This window comes from Geotrypetes seraphini, chromosome 3 (genome assembly GCF_902459505.1).
Source record: "Geotrypetes seraphini chromosome 3, aGeoSer1.1, whole genome shotgun sequence".
Taxonomy (NCBI): Eukaryota; Metazoa; Chordata; class Amphibia; order Gymnophiona; family Dermophiidae; genus Geotrypetes; species Geotrypetes seraphini.
Genome location: NC_047086.1, coordinates 283,927,938 through 283,946,517, shown reverse-complemented (window position 1 = coordinate 283,946,517; position 18,580 = coordinate 283,927,938). Strand labels below are relative to the sequence as shown.

At 45.2% G+C, this 18,580-nt stretch overlaps 1 protein-coding gene across 1 annotated transcript in view; it reads right to left on the bottom strand.

Moving 5' to 3' along the window:
* The window catches only part of TRIM67 (tripartite motif containing 67), a 147,484-nt gene that overhangs the window by 14,952 nt on the left and 113,952 nt on the right, over positions 1-18,580 (bottom strand). Inside the window, exon 10 of the mRNA XM_033935520.1 lies at positions 2,140-2,302. Within this exon, the coding sequence (XP_033791411.1) occupies positions 2,140-2,302 (163 nt within the window). The remainder of the gene's footprint in view (positions 1-2,139; positions 2,303-18,580) is intronic.

Genomic DNA, 18,580 nt, shown 5'->3' with positions numbered 1-18,580 from the left:
TTCCCTCCATGCCCATCCCCGGTCAGCAGTGCAGCACCTAAGCGGATGCTCCAAGGCCTGGCGTCATGAACTTTCTCGGGCAGCAGCAGTATTCACAATTTGCTGCTGTTGCTGGCTCCGGGCCTTCTTCTCTGTCGGGTCCTGCCTTCATGGAAGCAGGAAGTAGGCAGGACCTGGCAGAGAGGAAGGCCTGAAGCCGGCAACAGCAGCAAATTGTAAACGCTGTTGCTGCTGGAAGAAGTTAATGACACCAGGCCTCGGAGCACCCGGGGAAGACTGCTTCTCCTCTCTCTCCCATCCCCCCAGTATGCCACTTTCCAAATGTTACTTTTCAGCTGTCCCAAAGTTTTCCCTCTGCTGCAACTTCCCATTTCCATCAGGGCAGATCGCAGCAGAGGGAAAGCTTATTTGTTTAAGGATGCCTATGACCTTTAATAATTCTAAATTAATTATTTTGTTTTAATTGATATTCCAAAAGTGCTCTGTAATTTTTACCCTACCTTTTGTTTTTTCCTTTTTCTCATTCCCTTATTGTAACTACACCCCCTTTCCTTCTTTTCATGTTAGTTATTTTTGGATTAATAAGTTTAAAGTTGTTTTATTATAACATGTACATCGCTTAGAATATTTGTAATAGGCGATCCATCAAGACTTAAATAAACTTGAAACTTGAAAACTTTGGGGCAGCCACCGGCTTCTTGCGAGAGATAGCTGCCTTGTCTGGGCCCCAGTGAAAAGTAACAGATTGGGAAGCGAGGGAGATAGAGAGAAGAGGAAAAGAAGTTCAGACTGCGGGGACCCCTGGATCTGTACATAAGAATAGCCATACAGGGTCAGACCAATGGTCCATCTAGCCCAGTATCCTGCCTCTACAGTGGCCAATCCAGGTCACAAGTACCAGTCAGAAACCCAAATAGTTATTTTTCTCAGACTTTCAACTCTACCTCTTTATTTTTTCCTCTTATCTGTTTATACTGTATTCTCTTTATTCTATTTATGTATCTTCCCATTAGAAGTTTGCTCTCCAATTCTTCCTTCCTAGCCTGTTACCTTAATTTCCCTCTCACCCTTACCTCCACAGCCCAACCCATTTCTCCTCCTCTCTCCATCCACTAGGGAATTGAATTGGTATTGTTTTATACATTAGAATGTAAATATGCACCTGCGTCGATGCCACCTCCCATCAGTAAAAAAACTGGACAGCAGGAGTAGCAGTAACTACAGGAACAAACAATTTCTGCTTACCACTGTGAAACTACCCCAACACGGGTAGCTCAAACCCTGTGCTTACACAGACATCGTGGGCAATAAAACTGGACTGTCTGATACAACTGTACTTAATTCTCCATCTTGCTTTTCCCATTCCTTTTATTCGTTTTCTTTGCCTCACCTCTCTTGCCTGTCACCCCTTACTTTTGCTCTGAAGAACCCGGTGGCAAGGCCGAACCCTCAGCCTGTTTTGTCCATTCTGGGGGAAACAACTGCACCAAGAGAACTGCACCAAGAGAATAAAGCACAACTACCGAGATTGAAAGGCATGAAATTAGTGGAAAAATGGAGGGCCCAGGAAAGCTGTCCAGTTTGCCTTCCCCTAACGCTATCCCGGAGGGGAGGGGGGAGGAAGAGAGTCCTCGCTGATCTCAGAACGTCTGTCTTTGGCTGTCCCGGAATGCACTGCACTGTGTGTGCACGAGGTGGGAGGGCAAAGAGGAGAGAGGAGGTTCCAGCGCAGCATCAGGTGACCAGCCGGCATGTGCTGACAAGGCTGTGCGTCTGCGCAATGACTGCTATAGCTGAGTCCTCCGGTCCTGCCCCGACGTCCTGAGTCATCCGGACATATGGTAACCCCTACGCATTGGGCCCCCCTGAACTCCTTTAATCCGGCCATTGCCGGCTGTGCACCTCCTTGGGGCGTGCACCCGGGGCAGAACTCCCCCCCCCCCCTCGGTATGCCATTGTAACTCCATCCCACTTGTAAAGCACCCATATGTTTGTCATTCCCTATCTACCTTGTCACTCCCTCTGTAATTCTCTACCTTAGCAGCATGTTTAGATTCACCCTTTTTGTCCTGTTTGTCTGTCACAATTAGATTGTAAGCCCTCTCAAGCTGAGATGTGCATTTTGACGGAGACTCTTACCTGTACATTTCGATTGAGACTTATTGCAGGCATGAAGACTCCTTCCATGTTCTCAAAAGCCACTGGACCCTGGTGCTTCCCATTAATATAAAACGCTAGTGTGTGCTTGTTCAGGTCCAATAGAACACCCACTGTGGCCCCTTTACAAATTCCACCTTCCATCCTACAAGAGTGAAAGAGAGAATGTTATCATAGGGTCATGTTTCAGTCTAGGCACTACCATTCTCAGTCACTCTTTTCCTATATTTTGGAATAAGAGGATGGGACACATCTAAGGAATGGCAAAAACTGACCCAGAAAACTGCAAACATTTGATTTAAAAAAATCTATGAACATGCTTACCATAAAACCTATTAAAGCATTTTGTGTTTATTTCCTGTTTTCCAAGTGCCAATCACATTATTTTCTTAAATAAAATGGTCTTCTTAATATTTGTTTAGATTACCCAAGAAATAGTCTATTACAGTCATGAAAATACAGAACAATCAAACTTTAGTTCACTGTCTGAAAATTAGCAGGAGATAAATATTCTCTCAAATGCATAACTATTGCTCTAAAGCAGGGGTGTCAAAGTCCCTCCTCGAGGGCTGCAATCCAGTCAGGTTTTCAGGATTTCCCCAATAAATATGCATGAGATCTATCAGCATACAATGAAAGCAGTGCATGCAAATAGATCTCATGCATATTCATTGGGGAAATCCAAAAAACCCGACTGGATTGCAGCCCTCGAGGAGGGACTTTGACACCCCTGCTCTATAGTATGCTTCAGTGACTTAAAAGATTGGAATATGTTATATTAATCAGGTTTCTATTTCGCCTTTACCTATTCAGTTCAAGGTCGGATTAGATTACAAGAGGTTGGGTCAGATACACAGGAAGTTAGAATGAACAGTTTGACACAGATATTCAATGCAGTCGGTAGTACAGGTAGATCAGTACAGTTACTAATACAGTCAGGTCATAGTTACAAGTTCAAGTCAGTGGCGTACTAAGGGGGGGGCGGGAGGGGCGGTCCGCCCCGGGTGCCAGCCATGAGGGGGTGTTCCCGGCCTTGCCGTTCATTCCCCCCCCACCCCCGAAGGACCGCTCGCCCCACTGACCTTCCTGCACCACCTGTGAAGCAGCCCGCAGCAGGATCGCGACTTCAGCGATACCTGAGCTGCTTGGGCGCTGCTTCCTGCGCCGCGGTCCCGCCCCCTCCTCTGACGTCAGAGGAGGGGCGGGAACGCGGCGCAGGAAGCAGCGCCTAAGCAGCGCAGAGATCGCTGACGTCGGGATCCTTCTGCGGCTGCTTCATAGGTGGTGCAGGAAGGTCAGTGGGGCGAGCGGTCCTTCGGGGGTGGTGGGGGGGGGACTGAACGGCAAGGCCGGGAGCATAGGTAATGCTGCTTCATAGTGGTGCGGGGAGGCCATGGGAGAGCAGTCCTTCGGGGTGGGGCGGGCGGGCAGGCAGGCAGGCAGGCTTTCAAGGAGGAGGGGGGTGACAGACAGGCAGGAAGGCCTTCAAGGGGGGACAGGCCTTCAAGGGGGGGGGGCAGGCAGGCCTTCAAGGGGGGGGACAGGCCTTTGGGGGGGTGTGCAGACCTTCAAGGGGGGGGGACAGGCCTTCAAGGGGGGGCAGGCAGGCCTTCAAGGGGGGGACAGGTCTACAAGGGGGTGAGACAAGCCTACAAGGGGGTGGGACAGGCCTTCAAGGGGGGAACAGGCCTTGGGGGGTGGTGCAGGCCTTCGGGGGGGGGGTGCAGGCCTTCAAGGGGGGGACAGGCCTTCAAGGGGGGGACAGGCCTACAAGGGGGTGGGACAGGCCTTCAAGGGGGGTGCAGACCTTCAAGGGGGTGCAGGCCTTCAAGGGGGGACAGGCCTTCAGGGGGGTGCAGGCCTTCGGGGGGGTGCAGACCTTCAAGGGGGGGACAGGCCTTCAAGGGGGTGGGACAGGCCTTCAAGGGGGGAACAGGCCTTGGGGGGGGTGCAGGCCTTCGGGGGGGGGGCAGGCCTTCAAGGGGGGGACAGGCCTTCAAGGGGGGGACAGGCCTACAAGGGGGGGACAGGCCTACAAGGGGGTGGGACAGGCCTTCAAGGGGGGTGCAGACCTTCAAGGGGGTGCAGGCCTTCAAGGGGGGACAGGCCTTCAGAGGGGTGCAGGCCTTCGGGGGGGTGCAGACCTTCAAGGGGGGGGGACAGGCCTTCAAGGGGGGGACAGGAAGGCAGGCCTACAAGGGGGGGACAGGCCTACAAGGGGGGAGGACAGGCCTTCAGGGGGGGTGCAGATCTTCAAGGGGGGGGACAGGCCTTCAAGGGGGGGACAGGCAGGCAGGCCTTCAAGGGGGGGACAGGCCTACAAGGGGGGGACAGGCCTTCAAGGAGGTGGGACAGGCCTTCAAGGGGGGTGCAGGCCTTCAAGGGGGGACAGGCAGACCTTTAAGGGGGGACAGGCCTTTGGGGGGACCCTGGTTTAGAAGTACACGGAGGGAAGGGGGTGTTCAAAGAGATGTGCATATGCCAAACTTTGGGGGGGAGGAAGAAATAATGGGTCTGAAAATAGAGGAGAGGGAGAGAGATGATGGATCATGGGATTTAGGGAGGGAAGGAACAGAAAGGAAGAGAAATTGGACACAAGGGATGGTGTGGAGGAGGGATAGAGATACTGGATAGGAGGGTAATTGGGAAAAGAAAGGGAGAGATGGTGGACTCGGGTGGTGGGGAAGGAGGGAGAGATGCCAGATGAAAGGGTAGTTAAGAAAAGGTGGATCTGTGGAGGGAGATGAAAAAAAGGAAAGATACCAGACTTCCTGGGGAGGGAAGGGAAATGGAAAGGGAGGACAGAGTTGGCAGATGGATGGTTAGCATGCAGAAAGAAGAAAGAAGGAGACCCTGGCAAGCAAGTTATCAGAAGAAAACCAGAGCCTTGGACCAACAAGATTTGAAATATAACCAGACAACAAAAGGTAGAAAAATTAATTTTATTTTCTGTTTTGTGATTATAATATGTCAGATTTGAAATGTGTATCCTGCCAGAGCTGGTGTTTGACTGCAAATGTGAGCTAGGATTTAACAGAGAGAGGAAAAGTCCTTTTTGTTTCTTTATTTTATTTACACCACAGCGCCAGAGTGATTAGGAGAAGCCAAAGGGGGTGAAAAAGCTATAAAACCCACCAGGAGTTTTGAAAAAAATCACCCAACTGGGCAGGAAAATCGAATTGAAAAACCAATTCAATAGGCTGAATCGAATCAAAATTTTTTTTCCTGAATCTGGCAGCATTAGTTTGCGCTACTGTCTTAGACTTTAGGACCTGGGATTGGGGAGAGATGGCATCCTCAGTACTTTATAATGCAAGTGAAACGAGGATTTGGTCAGACTTTTGAAGGGTCTGCAGAAAAAAAATATTGTATAGGCCGGGGACATGAGACAGCAGGAAATGGGAACTTTTCTTCCTTCTATTTTTGTGAATGGAAAGGCTGAGGATGTCAGAGAGTTCAGTTAAAATATGTGCTTTATAAGAAAATATAATAATGTGTTTTATAAAGTTTATAGCATAGCTGGCCTACTCAGTGAGGTGTTCCTAGTGGTGGTGGTGGCAGCGTGTCAATGTGTTGAGAGGAAGAGGTGGTCTGGGAAATTCTGCTGTGCAAACTCCGGGCCCATTTCCACCCCCCAGTTAGTCCACTCCACTCAACTGGTTCACACACTGAGTGGGTCTTTGGGATCTCTTCCAGTGGTTTATCAGTATCTCCTTCTGGTCCAAGGAAGGAAACTTTGTTATCCTTAGCATTGACCTACAGAATATGTTTGTAACAGCGCTGCTTGTGTGGCATTAGGCTATGTAGTGATCAAAAGAAAAAAACAGACCTTTGCACATTTTTGCACTATATGGTGGGTGTATGAGGAGATTCACATTTCCTGCACAGCTAAGTCCATGTGAAGTTACCTTGTGCTGTATTTGACATCTAGCAAGGTCTCTGTTTGAAAGGAAAGATCTAAACTTAAAAATGAAGTGGCCAGAAGTTATGGTAAAAGCAGATAGTGTAAAAGCAGATAGTGGTTTTAAGAAAGATTTGGACAAATTCCTGGAGGAAAAGTCCATAATCTGTTATTAAGACATGGGGGAAGTGTCTGCTTGCCCTGGATCGGTAGCATGGAATGTTGCTACTCTTTGGGTTTTGACCAGGTATTAGTGTCCTGGATTGGCTACCATGAGAATGGGCTACTGGGCATGATGGACCATTGGTCTGACCCAGTTAGGCTATTCTTATATTATGTTCTCATTTGTAGGGGCCTTTGTTTTCACTTCTTATTTTAATGTATTTTTTTTCTGGGAACTTATCAGTGTTTTTTATAATGGGAACAAAAATGGAAGAGAATTAATGTGTGAGGGGGTAACTAATTTCTTCAGCTAAATAATTCAATCCACCTCAACCAGACATAGGAGAACTCACGCACTATTCACACACCCTCCAACCAAAAACGTCAAAAGAAAAAAACTGTTCGACAACCTCCTAGCCAATCGAGCTGCAACACTCGACCCTCAACTCTACAACCTATTGACCTCGACCACAGACTACAAAACCATCAAAAAAGAAATAAAAACCCTTCTATTCAAAAAACACATAAAACCGAACTAACACAATCAGAACTGTCCCAAGCATCACCTGCAACTACTCCATATGTACTTCTGATGTCATGACAATTCAGACATAATTTATGTTATGTTATGTTTGGAATATAAGAAAATTTTCACTGCCTGTTTCTATTCTGACCATTTATTCCGTTTCATGGTCATTACAAAAAAATATTTTTTTACATGGGGGGGGGGGTGTCAAAAAATGATGGGCCCCGGGTGCCACATACCCTAGGTACGCCACTGGTTCAAGTAGGTCATTGTTGGCTCATCATCATGTCCCAGAAGTTGCATTAGACAGTTTAGAAATGAGCATTTACAATTACCATTTCAGTTACTTCAGGGTTGGCTACAGCATTTCTCCTTAGTAAAAGGTCTGCGAGTAAAAGCTTTGACAGCCTATGGGGATAATTTGTGTGTGTGGATTTAAAAATAAGAGTTTTGACTGTTTTCCCTGTTAGGACCATGGTCCCCTTAGCTAAAATTTTATTTTTGCTAATTTGTTGGTCCTCCTGAGGCATTTTCTAACTATTTTTGTGGGGCCAAAATGCTAGCGGTGGCCATCTTGGATTTTTCCCAATCTTTTTCTAAGTCCTCAAACTCCTCCAAATCACCTCATTTTCACTTAAGACTGCAAGGGATGGAGTCCTCAGTCTCAAATACCTCCACTTCATGCCAGATTTGTGCAAGTTGGCCAGCCAAAGAGCGCTCTTGCACCACATTCTGCACAGCACATGAGGGAGGGAAGGGAACTTCGAGCTTGGCCCCTCGGTAGTCTTCTACCTGGAACAACCAGCAGGCCTGGAGGTTGAAAATCCCTCCAAGAGCCCCAGAAAGGTGGTTCAGTAGTCTACAGGGTGTTATGCCTATGGCCAGGGGGTAATTGAAATTCAGCATACTACATGACATATCTCCTCAAGTCTGCTTATTTGCTATCATCCTGACCAATGTGAACTTTGTTACCAAGAGCACACTATGGGTGCTGTTTCATTGTCTTGGATCTTGCAAAACTCATCTGCCGGACTGCTGTCCTCAACCTTGTTTACCCTGAGACAACTTACTTCAGCATCTTGGTGTGTATACTGTGATAAGAGCCCACCTGTGTGTAACAACTTAAGCATCTTGGTGTGTGGAATAAAAGTCAAACAGCGGTTAACCTTCCAGCTGGAAGATAAGCGGGACACGTGTTGTTTTTTGCAGAGACAGAGACAGGGCAAAGGTAGTGAAAAAGGTAGGAAAAAGGTATATAAGAAACACTGGGACGGTACCAAAATGGATCTTGCTGCAGCCTTGGGAGCCATGTCTGTACCTTTCCCTTGATCGCCCTAGATTCCCCGATCAGTATTGGAGAGGAACCTGGCAGGAATGGTGTAGTATTCTATTTGGTGTATATAGATATTTTCTGCTTCTATCTTGTATATGCTCTGATGTTTATCTGCATTATTTGGTATTATCTGATGTTTATGCAATAAAAACCATATTACTCTGAAGCTTTGTTGGAAGTTACTTCTATATACCCTTGTTAGATAAATACGTGGTTGTACACAGGAACACAAAGACCACGGAACCCAAAAGAAGGCAGATGGACTTTCTAATAGGAGGCAGAGAGCTGCCATCTCGAACCTTTACCCCTGATTTTGCAAATCTTCTCTAGGAAGCTTATTTGGACTGCAGAAATTTGTCTACATGATCCGCTGACAGATAATAAGATTATTTTGTTGGTTTATTAATAAAAACAGTTTGAATTTCATAAAAAGGAAACTTAATTTATATACTTAGTTAAATAGTATAAAACTCTTTTCCCTCATAGTTTTAAACTTAAAACTTTCTGCCAGAGCATTAGCAGATAAGCTATAGAAAACATAGCAGGGCCTAGTTCAGTCATCTTTCCCACTCACTCCTGGCACATCTCTTAAAGTCTTAGAGGCCTTTTTACTAAACTGCAGTAAGCAGTAATGTGTGCTTACTGCAGGTTAAAATCTACTACCATGGGGTGCACGCAAGGGTCCACCGGTAGTTTTGTGTTCATGCTTAAAAAATAGAAAATATTTTAGCATTTTGGACATGTTCGGGGGTGAAGAGTAGGTATGCCCAGTTATCAGTTAGCGCAACTGCACTGCTGCACACTAACTGATAGTGCATGATTAACTAATAAATAGGTGTTTGTAAGGGCTCTGTAGTAATGGCCACACACTAATAGGGAAATGAGTGCATGGCCATTATTGGGGGAAATAGGAAATGCAGCCTGGTGCAATTAGTGGACCTCATGCATCACCTACATCAGATTCTTGATAGTGTTGGAGAGGAGCATGGTGCATGTGGGTAAGGAAACAACAAGGCAGCTGGTCTATTAGATCTAATGTGGAACTGAAGAAAAGAAGCAGACCATATGAAGAAAAGTGATTTTTAATGCTCTTAGAGACAGGGCCCAATGTGGCTGCTTTTCACCAACAGGGCGGCATCAGGGGCATGCAACTCATGTGTGACACTTTAGCACATCCTGCGTTAGGCTATTTGTGCCATTTTTAGGTTTACATTAACACCTATAGCAGCATAGTATAAGGACCCCCTAAATATTGTAAGCAATAAGGTTGCTATGTTAGTCCACTGAGATACAAAAAAAGCAGGAGATCATAATAAGTGTAAGTAGAACATAAAGACGGAGGGCATTTTTTTAAAACATTTTTTCTTTTGATATGGTTCCCACTGCCCTTTTTCCCATTTCCTCTGGTTTGTCCTTATCTTTCAAAGTTTAATAGGAATTTACTATCCTGACCATTATTCAATGATAGCTAGATGGCTCACAGTCTAAATTTACATAGAGAGAGGGGGGGAGGGAAATTAAACAATATGCACAGCAAGAGAAGAAGGAGATAAACTTCAATTTCAGATAGGAAAGCCGGACACACAAGGTAGAGAATACTGTTTTCCTGTGTCAGGACACCCCCTCCCCATCCACCTCTGAATCCCTTCTACCCTTATCCCTAGATTTCCTTTCCCTCAACTCAGCATGAAGACCATCTCCAGTATGACAAAGTTCAAGCTGCCAAACTAGAGTCAGAAGCAGAGGTTGTACGGAGGTGTAGATCTGAAATGCTGCTCTGATCCTGCTGACTAGGGCAGGGGTAGGCAATTCTGGTCCTCGAGAGCCAGAGTCAGGTCAGGTTTTCAGGATATCCACAATGAATATGTATGAGATAGATTTGCATGCACTGCCTCCTTGAGATGCAAATCTATCTCATGCATATTTATTGTGGATATTCTGAAAACCTGACCTGGCTCCGGCTCTCGTGGACTGGAATTGCCTACCACTGGACTAGGGGGAAGGAAGGAGGAGAGCACAGGATCCAGATCAGGGGAGAAAATAAGCAGAGATCTCATAGGCCCAGGCAGGACCTGGCTCTTCATGCAAGAGCTAGCATTTGTACAAGGAGCTAAATTTTTGCTGGGTTTTTTGGTGCCATGATAATATTGAGTCAGCTGATCTTTTTTGTTGGACCAACATAATACATTTCTGAATAGCTTTTAAGAGCTATATAGGCTTTTCAACGGGTTAGTGCAAACTAAGTGAAGAGAAATGATGTCTGAATATATAAATAAATTATCAGCTGGGATACAATATCAATATTGTTTTCAAAGCTGGAAGGAAATGGAAAGTAAAAGAATGAGGGGATGTGTTTAGAGAAGGATGAGAAAACTGAGAGAGACAACAGAACTACAGCTAAAGAAAGGCCACAAGCCTGATTCATTAACGCTTTGCTTCCCTTCCGTGTCTATCTATGGAAGTAAAATAAACAGTGTTTCTATTGATTCTCTTCATTTTTGTTTTCTAGTATTTGATCATTTTTCTTTCAAATGTCTCTCAGTCTTATTATGTAGATTATAAGGTCATTGAGGCAGTGATCTGGCCTGGCAAAAAGACTTCCTCATAGGCGTGTGACCCTGTTCTCTGTAATCTATTATCTTATTATGTCTGTGAAGAATAGTGCTTATTTTAAACTGTTCTGTGTTTTTAAGGTGTAGTTTTGGAGTTTGTTTATTTGGTGTTGGTTTGTCATCAATAAAAAATAATTTGACCTAATCTTCTGACCTGTTTTACTAATCTAACATTCCTCTTTTCATTATCAGTAGTACTGAATAAAAATGGTCCTTTTATTTGGAATATCTTTCCTTTTTGGGCCAACTAGAGGGTCTTGTAATATTATTGTCCTAGCACTGTTCGTGCTGTGGTAACTTGCAATATTTAGTGCCATTTTCATCTTTATGGATCACACATTTTTCTCAGAAAACTAGAACACAAGGCACAGAGAATAGTTCATTCAGGTGGCTATGGGTCTTTTATGATTTTCTTTAGTTTTCTCATTGTTAAATTGCATGGGTGATTTTCACCTCCTTCAGTTGTGCAGGTCTGTCTTGCCCACACTCACCAGTCTTTTCTTCTCTCCAAGTCCATCCTACCAGTCTCTCCTCTCCATCTTATTCCAATGACGTTTGCTTCTGTAGGCTATTCCCAAAATTTTATATATTTATGTATTCAATTTTCTATACTGTTTTCTCAGGGGAGCTCAGAACGGTTTACATAAATTTATTCAGGAACTCAAGCATTTTTCCCTGTCTGTCCCAATGGACTCTATCTAATGTACCTGGGGCAATGGGGGGGATTAAGTGACTTGCCAAGGGTCACAAGGAGCAGCATGGGTTTGAACCTACAACCTCAGGGTGCTGAAGCTGTAGCTTTAACCATTGCGCTACACTCTCCCCCTCTCTTCTATACAACCCCTCCCCCTATTTATAAGGGTTTTCATGTTATAATATCTTCTCCTAAATTTTTTTTTTTGTTATATTTTAAAAGCTTTTTTAAATTTATATTGTAAGCCACTTATATGGCATCTTCAATGGGTAGTACAGTATATGAAGATAAACTTGAGAAAAAAAACACAAAACTAGAGGGGATAAAGGTTTATTTTCTATGTTATGCCCCGTGTTATATGGCCATTTGCTCAGCTGTTTGTTTAAATGTGTAGTAGTTATGGGTGCTCTGTGGACTCAACTACCCAGAGAGCTTTGCTTCCAGTAGTCTGGGCTAGTGCTGACCGATTCAGGAAAAAAAATTTCGATTTGATTCAGCCTATTGAATCGATTTTTCGATTCAATTTTCCTGCCCAATTGGGTGGTTTTTCCCAAACATCCTAGTGGGTTTATTTTATAGCCTCTTCACCCCCTTTGCCCTCTACTACCCATACTGGTTCTGTGGTGTAAACAAAAAAAACAAACAAAAAATACTTTTCCTCTCTCTGTTAAATCCTAGCTCACGTTCGCGGTCTAACACCAGCTCTGGAAGGATACATAGTAACATAGTAGATGACGGCAGATAAAGACCCGAATGGTCCATCCAGTCTGCCCAACCTGACTCAATTTACATTTTTTAAATTTTTTCTTCTTAGCTATTTCTGGGCAAGAATCCAAAGCTCTACCTGGTACTGTGCTTGGGTTCCTACTGCCGAAATCTACTCCAGCCCATCTACACCCTCCCAGCCATTGAAGCCCTCCCCAGTCTATCCTCTACCAAATGGCCATATACAGACACAGACCATGCAAGTCTGCCCAGTACTGGCCTTAGTTCAATTTTTAATATTATTTTCTGATTCTAGATCCTTTGTGTTCATCCCATTTTTCTTTGAACTCAGTCACAGTTTTACTCTCCACCACCTCTCTCGGGAGTACATTCCAGGCATCCACCACCCTCTCCGTAAAGTAGAATTTCCTAACATTGCCTTTGAATCTACTACCCCTCAACCTCAAATTATGTCCTCTGGTTTTACCATTTTCCTTTCTCTGGAAAAGATTGTGTTCTACGTTAATACCCTTCAAATATTTGAACGTCTGAATCATAATTCCCCTGTCTCTCCTTTCCTCTAGGGTATACATATTCAGGGCTTCCAGTCTCTCCTCATACATCTTCTGGCGCAAGACTCCTATGATTTTCGTCGCCCTCCTCTGGACCGCCTCAAGTCTTCTTACGTTCTTCGCCAAATACGGTCTCCAAAACTGAACACAATACTCCAAGTGGGGCCTTACCAATGACCTGTACAGGGGCATCAACATTTTCTTCCTTCTACTGGCTACGCCTCTCTTTATACAGCCCAGCATCCTTCTGGCAGCAACCACTGCCTTGCCACACTGTTTTTTCGCTTTTAGATCTTCGGACACTATCACCACAAGGTCCCTCTCCCCGTCCATGCATATCAGCTTCTCTCTTCCCAGCATATACGGTTCCTTCTGATTATTAATCCCCAAATGCATTACTCTGCATTTCTTTGCATTGAATTTTAGTTGCCAGGCATTAGAACATTCCTCTAACTTTTGCAGATCTTTTTTCATATTTTCCACTCCCTCTTCGGTGTCTACTCTGTTACAAATCTTGGTATCATCTGCAAAAAGGCACACTTTTCCTTCTAACCCTTCAGCAATGTCACTCAAACATATTGAACAGGATTGGCCCCAGCACCAAACCCTGAGGGACTCCACTCTTACCTTTCCTTTCTCCGAGCGACTTCCATTAACCACCACCCTCTAGCGTCTGTCCGACAGCCAGTTTCTAACCCAGTTCACCACTTTGGGTCCCAAATTCAGCCCTTCAAGTTTGTTCAACAGCCTCCTATGAGGAACTGTATCAAAGACTTTGCTGAAATCTAAGTAAATTACATCTAGCATATGTCCTCAATCCAGCTCTCTGGTCACCCAATCAAAAAATTCAAACAGGTTCGTTTGGCACGATTTACCTTTTGTAAAGCATACACATTTCACATCTGACATATCTCACATCAGAAAATAAAATTATTTTTCCTACCTTTTGTTGTCTGGTCATTTTTCAAATCATGTTGGTCCCATGTTGGTCTGGTTGTCTTCTGATCAGGCTCTCCTTCTTTCTTCTTTCTCCGTGCTAACCATCCATCTTCTATCTCTGTCCTCCCCTTCTGTTTCCCTTTCCTCCCCCGGAGGTCTGGTATCTTTCCTTTTGTTCATCTCCATCCCCCCCGCAGCTGCAGCAATGGACCCCACCATCCACAAATCCACCATCTCTCCTTTTCTCAACTACCCTTTCATCCAGCATTTCTCTTCTGTGTCCCTGTCCCTATTCTCCTCTCCAGTACTGTCCCCCTTGTGTCCCTGTTCCTATGCTTCCTCCATGCCCAGCATCTTATCTCTCCCCATATCCAGCTTCTTCTTTCTCTCTTCCTTACCTCCTGTATCCCCTTCCCCAGGTACAGGCTTTCAACTACTATCTCTCCTGCCATCCTGCACCCTGCCCACCTACTTTGGAGCAGTATATGTCCCTCTTGTACCCTTCCCCTTGTGGTCTTGCATTTCTCTCTCCCTCTCTCTATTAGTCCAGCACCTCTCCTCTGCTTTCCTCCCCCTCTTTTTGGTTTGGTCTCTCTCTTCCCTTCACTTCACCCCAGGTCTGGCATCTCCCCTCCCCTCTCTTACTCCTTCCTCCTCCTCCCTCTGCACAGGCCTGCCTCCCCGCCGCAAAGGTATTCTTCCTCCTCCTCCCTCTGCACAGGCCTGCCTCCTGCCACGAAGGCACACTTCCTCCTCCTCCCTGCCGCAAAGGCCTGCTCCCCCCCCGCAAAGGCCTGCCACCCCGCTGTGAAGGCACTCTTCCTCCTCCTCCCCGCCGCGAAGGCCTGCTCCCTCCCAAGCCAGCTTCCCCACACTTACTTTAAGCAGCTAATACAGCAGCCTGCAGGATCGCTGGTGCTATAGTGATCCCTGCAGCTGCCCGTCATCCTCAGTGGCACGTTCTCTCTGCTGCGATCCTGTCCCTGACGTCAGATGCAGGCCTTTCTGACTGACCTTCCCCCCTCAAGCAGGAGCAGCAGCAGACAGCCAGCAAGAGGCAGCGCTGCCGCTCCTGCTGTAGGAAGGCACGGGGGAAGGGTTGGTCATCGAATCAGGAGGCCGATTTTTTTTAAAAAAATTGAATTGATTCGAATCAATTCACCTGATTCAATTTGGTGAATCGATTCAAATCGTGAATCGGGCAGCACTAGTCTGGGCTGCTTCCACAAAGCATTGGGCCCGCCTCCTTCTTCAGTCTGAGGAGAGCAGTGGCCATATTTGCTCAGCACATGCCAGAGTGAGAGCCTGAGAGTGGTGTTCTCCCACCAAGTTTTTCACTCTTTAATTCTGAAAATCAAATACAGCTTAGATTACTTCTAAGTCTGGAGAACGGTGTCATCTCCACATAGTGGACACTCCTAGCATAGTCGTGATATGTTAGTGGAGTGAGAAGAAATGTATAGGCTTGAACTACATTGAACTACCATCTGACTGTAAGTTGTTTGCTTCATTATTAAAGAACTGTTCAATTGATTCAGAGTCTGATTGGTGACATCAGGATTAAGGAATTAGGGGTTGGCTGAGCAGAAAACTCTTACAGTGGCCAATAACTTAGAGAAATCCTTGCTTCAGTACAAAAACCTATGCATAGTACAAAAACCTATGCAAAGTCCTGTATAGTAGAAGTTAGACAGCAACATTCTAATTTTTTTGTTCAGAGTGGTGGCCCTTCTAAAGTCAGAAGGTGTGGTTCAGAGTTTATTCAGGAAAGAGCTGGGACATCTACAACATCAAAAAATAACCAATATCACATTCAATCTACAGTAAAAATCTTGAGGGTTACTTTGGATCATAATCTTACCATGCGGAGCCAGATGGACACAGTGGTCCATAAGGGTTTCAGTATGTTATGGAAACTCCGAACACTCAGAAATTATTTTGATTTTTCGGCTTTCAAGATTCTGGTGCAGTCTTTGGTTCTCAGTCATTTGGATTATTGCAATATCATTTACATGGCAAATACTAAAAAAAACCTAATAAAGTTATGAATAATCCAAAATACTGCAGTTAGGCTCATTTATGGATTGAGGAAATATGACCACATCACACATTGTTATCATGAATTGCATTGGTTGCCCGTGGAGACACGAATTTTTGTTAAATTAGGATGTCTTTATTATAAGGTATTAATGGGTCTGTTTCCTTTCTACTTGACAGATTTGTTTTGTTATTCTTTTACGCATTATTCACGTACTACTAAAGCTTTCTTTGTCTTTCCACCATTCAAGGGCTGTAGGTAGAAAAGATAGAAACATAGAAAAAGACGGCAGATAAGGGCCGCGGCCCATCTAGTCTGCCCACCCTAATGACCCTCCCCTATTTAGCTCTGTGCAGAGATCCCACGTGACGATCCCATTTCTTCTTAAAATCAGGCACGCTGCTTGCCTCGATCACCTGAAGTGGAAGTCTATTCCAGCGATCAACCACTCTTTCGGTGAAAAAGTATTTCCTGGTGTCGCCGTGCAATTTCCCGCCCCTGATTTTCCATGGATGTCCTCTTGTTGCCGTCGGACCTTTGAAAAAGAAGATATCTTCTTCTACCTCGATACGGCCCATGAGGTATTTGAACGTCTCGATCATGTCTCCTCTCTCTGCGTTCCTCGAGTGAGTATAGCCGTAATTTATCCAGCCGTTCCTCGTATGGGAGATCCTTGAGTCCCGAGACCATCCGGGTGGCCATTCGCTGGACTGACTCAAGCCTCAGTACAGCCTTGCAGTAATGAGGCCTCCAGAATTATACGCAGTATTCCAGATGGGGCCTCACCCTGGATCTATACAACGGCATAATGACTTCAGGCTTGCGGCTGACGAAACTCCTACGTATACATCCTATGATCTGCCTAGCCTTAGATGAAGCCCGCTCCACTTGATTGGCAGTCTTCATGTCTTCACTGATGATTACCCCTAAGTCCTGTTCTGCAACAGTTCTTGCTAGGATCTCGCCATTTAGGGTGTAAGTCTCGCATGGATTTTGACTGCCAAGGTGCATGACTTTGCATTTCTTGGCATTGAAACTCAGTTGCCAGGTCCTAGACCATTGCTCCAATAGGAGTAGGTCGTGTTTCATATTGTCCGTTGTGCTCTTGCTTGTTATGTTACACAGTTTGGCGTCATCGGCGAATAACGTTATTTTACCGCGAAGCCCCTCAGCCAAGTCCCTTATAAAGATATTGAAAAGGATCGGGCCCAAGACCGAGCCCTGCGGCACTCCGCTGATCACTGCCGTCGTTACGGAGGGGGTGCTGTTCGCCACTACCCTCTGAAGCCTACCACCAAGCCAGTCCCCAACCCATTTTGTCAAAGTGTCACCTAATCCTATAGAACTCATTTTGCACAACAACCTGCGGTGAGGGACACTATCAAATGCTTTGCTGAAGTCCAAGTATACAATGTCCAAGGACTCTCCAACATCGAGCTTCCCCGTCACCCAGTCAAAGAAGCTGATCAAGTTGGATTGGCAGGATTTCCCCTTGGTAAATCCATGTTGACGGGGATCCCGTAGATTCTCCACATCCAGGATCTTATCTAATTGGTGTTTGATTAGAGTTTCCATTAGTTTGCTCACTATTGATGTGAGACTCACTGGTCTGTAGTTCTCAGCCTCTGTCCTGCAACCTTTTTTGTGGAGTGGAATGACGTTAGCCGTTTTCCAGTCCAACGGGACTCTACCTGTACTAAGGGAGAGATTGAAGAGCACGGATAGTGGTTCCGCCAGGACGTCCCTTAACTCCCTGAGCACCCTGGGGTGTAGGTTGTCTGGCCCCATTGCTTTGTTAACCTTGAGTTTTGACAACTCACAGTAGACACTGTAAACTTGAAATTACTAAACGGGTTTACTGAGCCACCCTTTTTTTGTAGCTGAGGGCCGGAACCCGGCGCCTCGCGGGTGAAGACCGAACAGAAGTATTCGTTTAACAGTTCAGCTTTTTCCGAGTCTGCTTCTACATAGGTCCCGTCTGGTTTCCTAAGGCGTACTATCCCGCTTGTGCTGCGGTTTCTGTCGCTAATGTACCTGAAGAAGGATTTATCGCCCTTCTTGATGTTCTTTGCTAAAGTTTCCTCCATTCGGAATTTGGCCTCTCTAACTGCTTTTTTGACGGCTCTTGCCCTAGTCAAATAGACTTCTCTAGAGTCCTGAGATCCTGTATGTTTGTAGGAGATGAACGCTTTTTTCTTCTCTTTTATGAGGTCCGAGATCTCCACAGAGAACCATTGTGGCTTATTGTTCCTGCGCCGTTTGCTCACTGATTTTATATAGCGATTGGTTGCCTCCTGAATGGTAGCTTTCAGAGTCGACCACAGTTCCTCTACGTTATCTGTTCCTGATTGGTTTTGTAGTGCTTGATACCACGATAAAACTCTCTCTTTTCAGATTGCTTCATGGGACAAACATTTTATCGTCATCCATTTCTTATCTTCGTTATAGGAAACAACTCAAGACTTTCTTGTTATCTTAAGTTTTTAAATCTTAATATTAACGTATCTATCATTTTGAATCATGTATTGTAGCTAGTCTTTTGTAAACTGCATTGAACTTTACAGTAACTGCGGTTTAGAAATAAATTCTTACGTTATGTTTCTTTTCAGCATGAGATGAGTAACAGGAGAAACCCTGAAAGAGTTTTAAAGAGAAATAATTCCCAGTGCTCCTCTGTTCCCCAGTTATAAAGAGGATGGAGCAGAGAGCTGATCGTGAAGGGCCCAGAGGAGAATTGGTGGAGCAGCAGCAGCAAGCAATGAATGTTGCGCTCCAATCAGAAAATCAGAGGCGCCTGAGAGAATGAGCAGTAGAGGTGAGAAGGCGGTATTGAGTTCTATAAATCCAGAAGCAGCAGTGAACAGGAGTTCTGCTACCACTGGGACTAATTTTGTTTTCAAATCATGCAACTAAAAAGGCTCCAGGCACATCTTATAGTAAA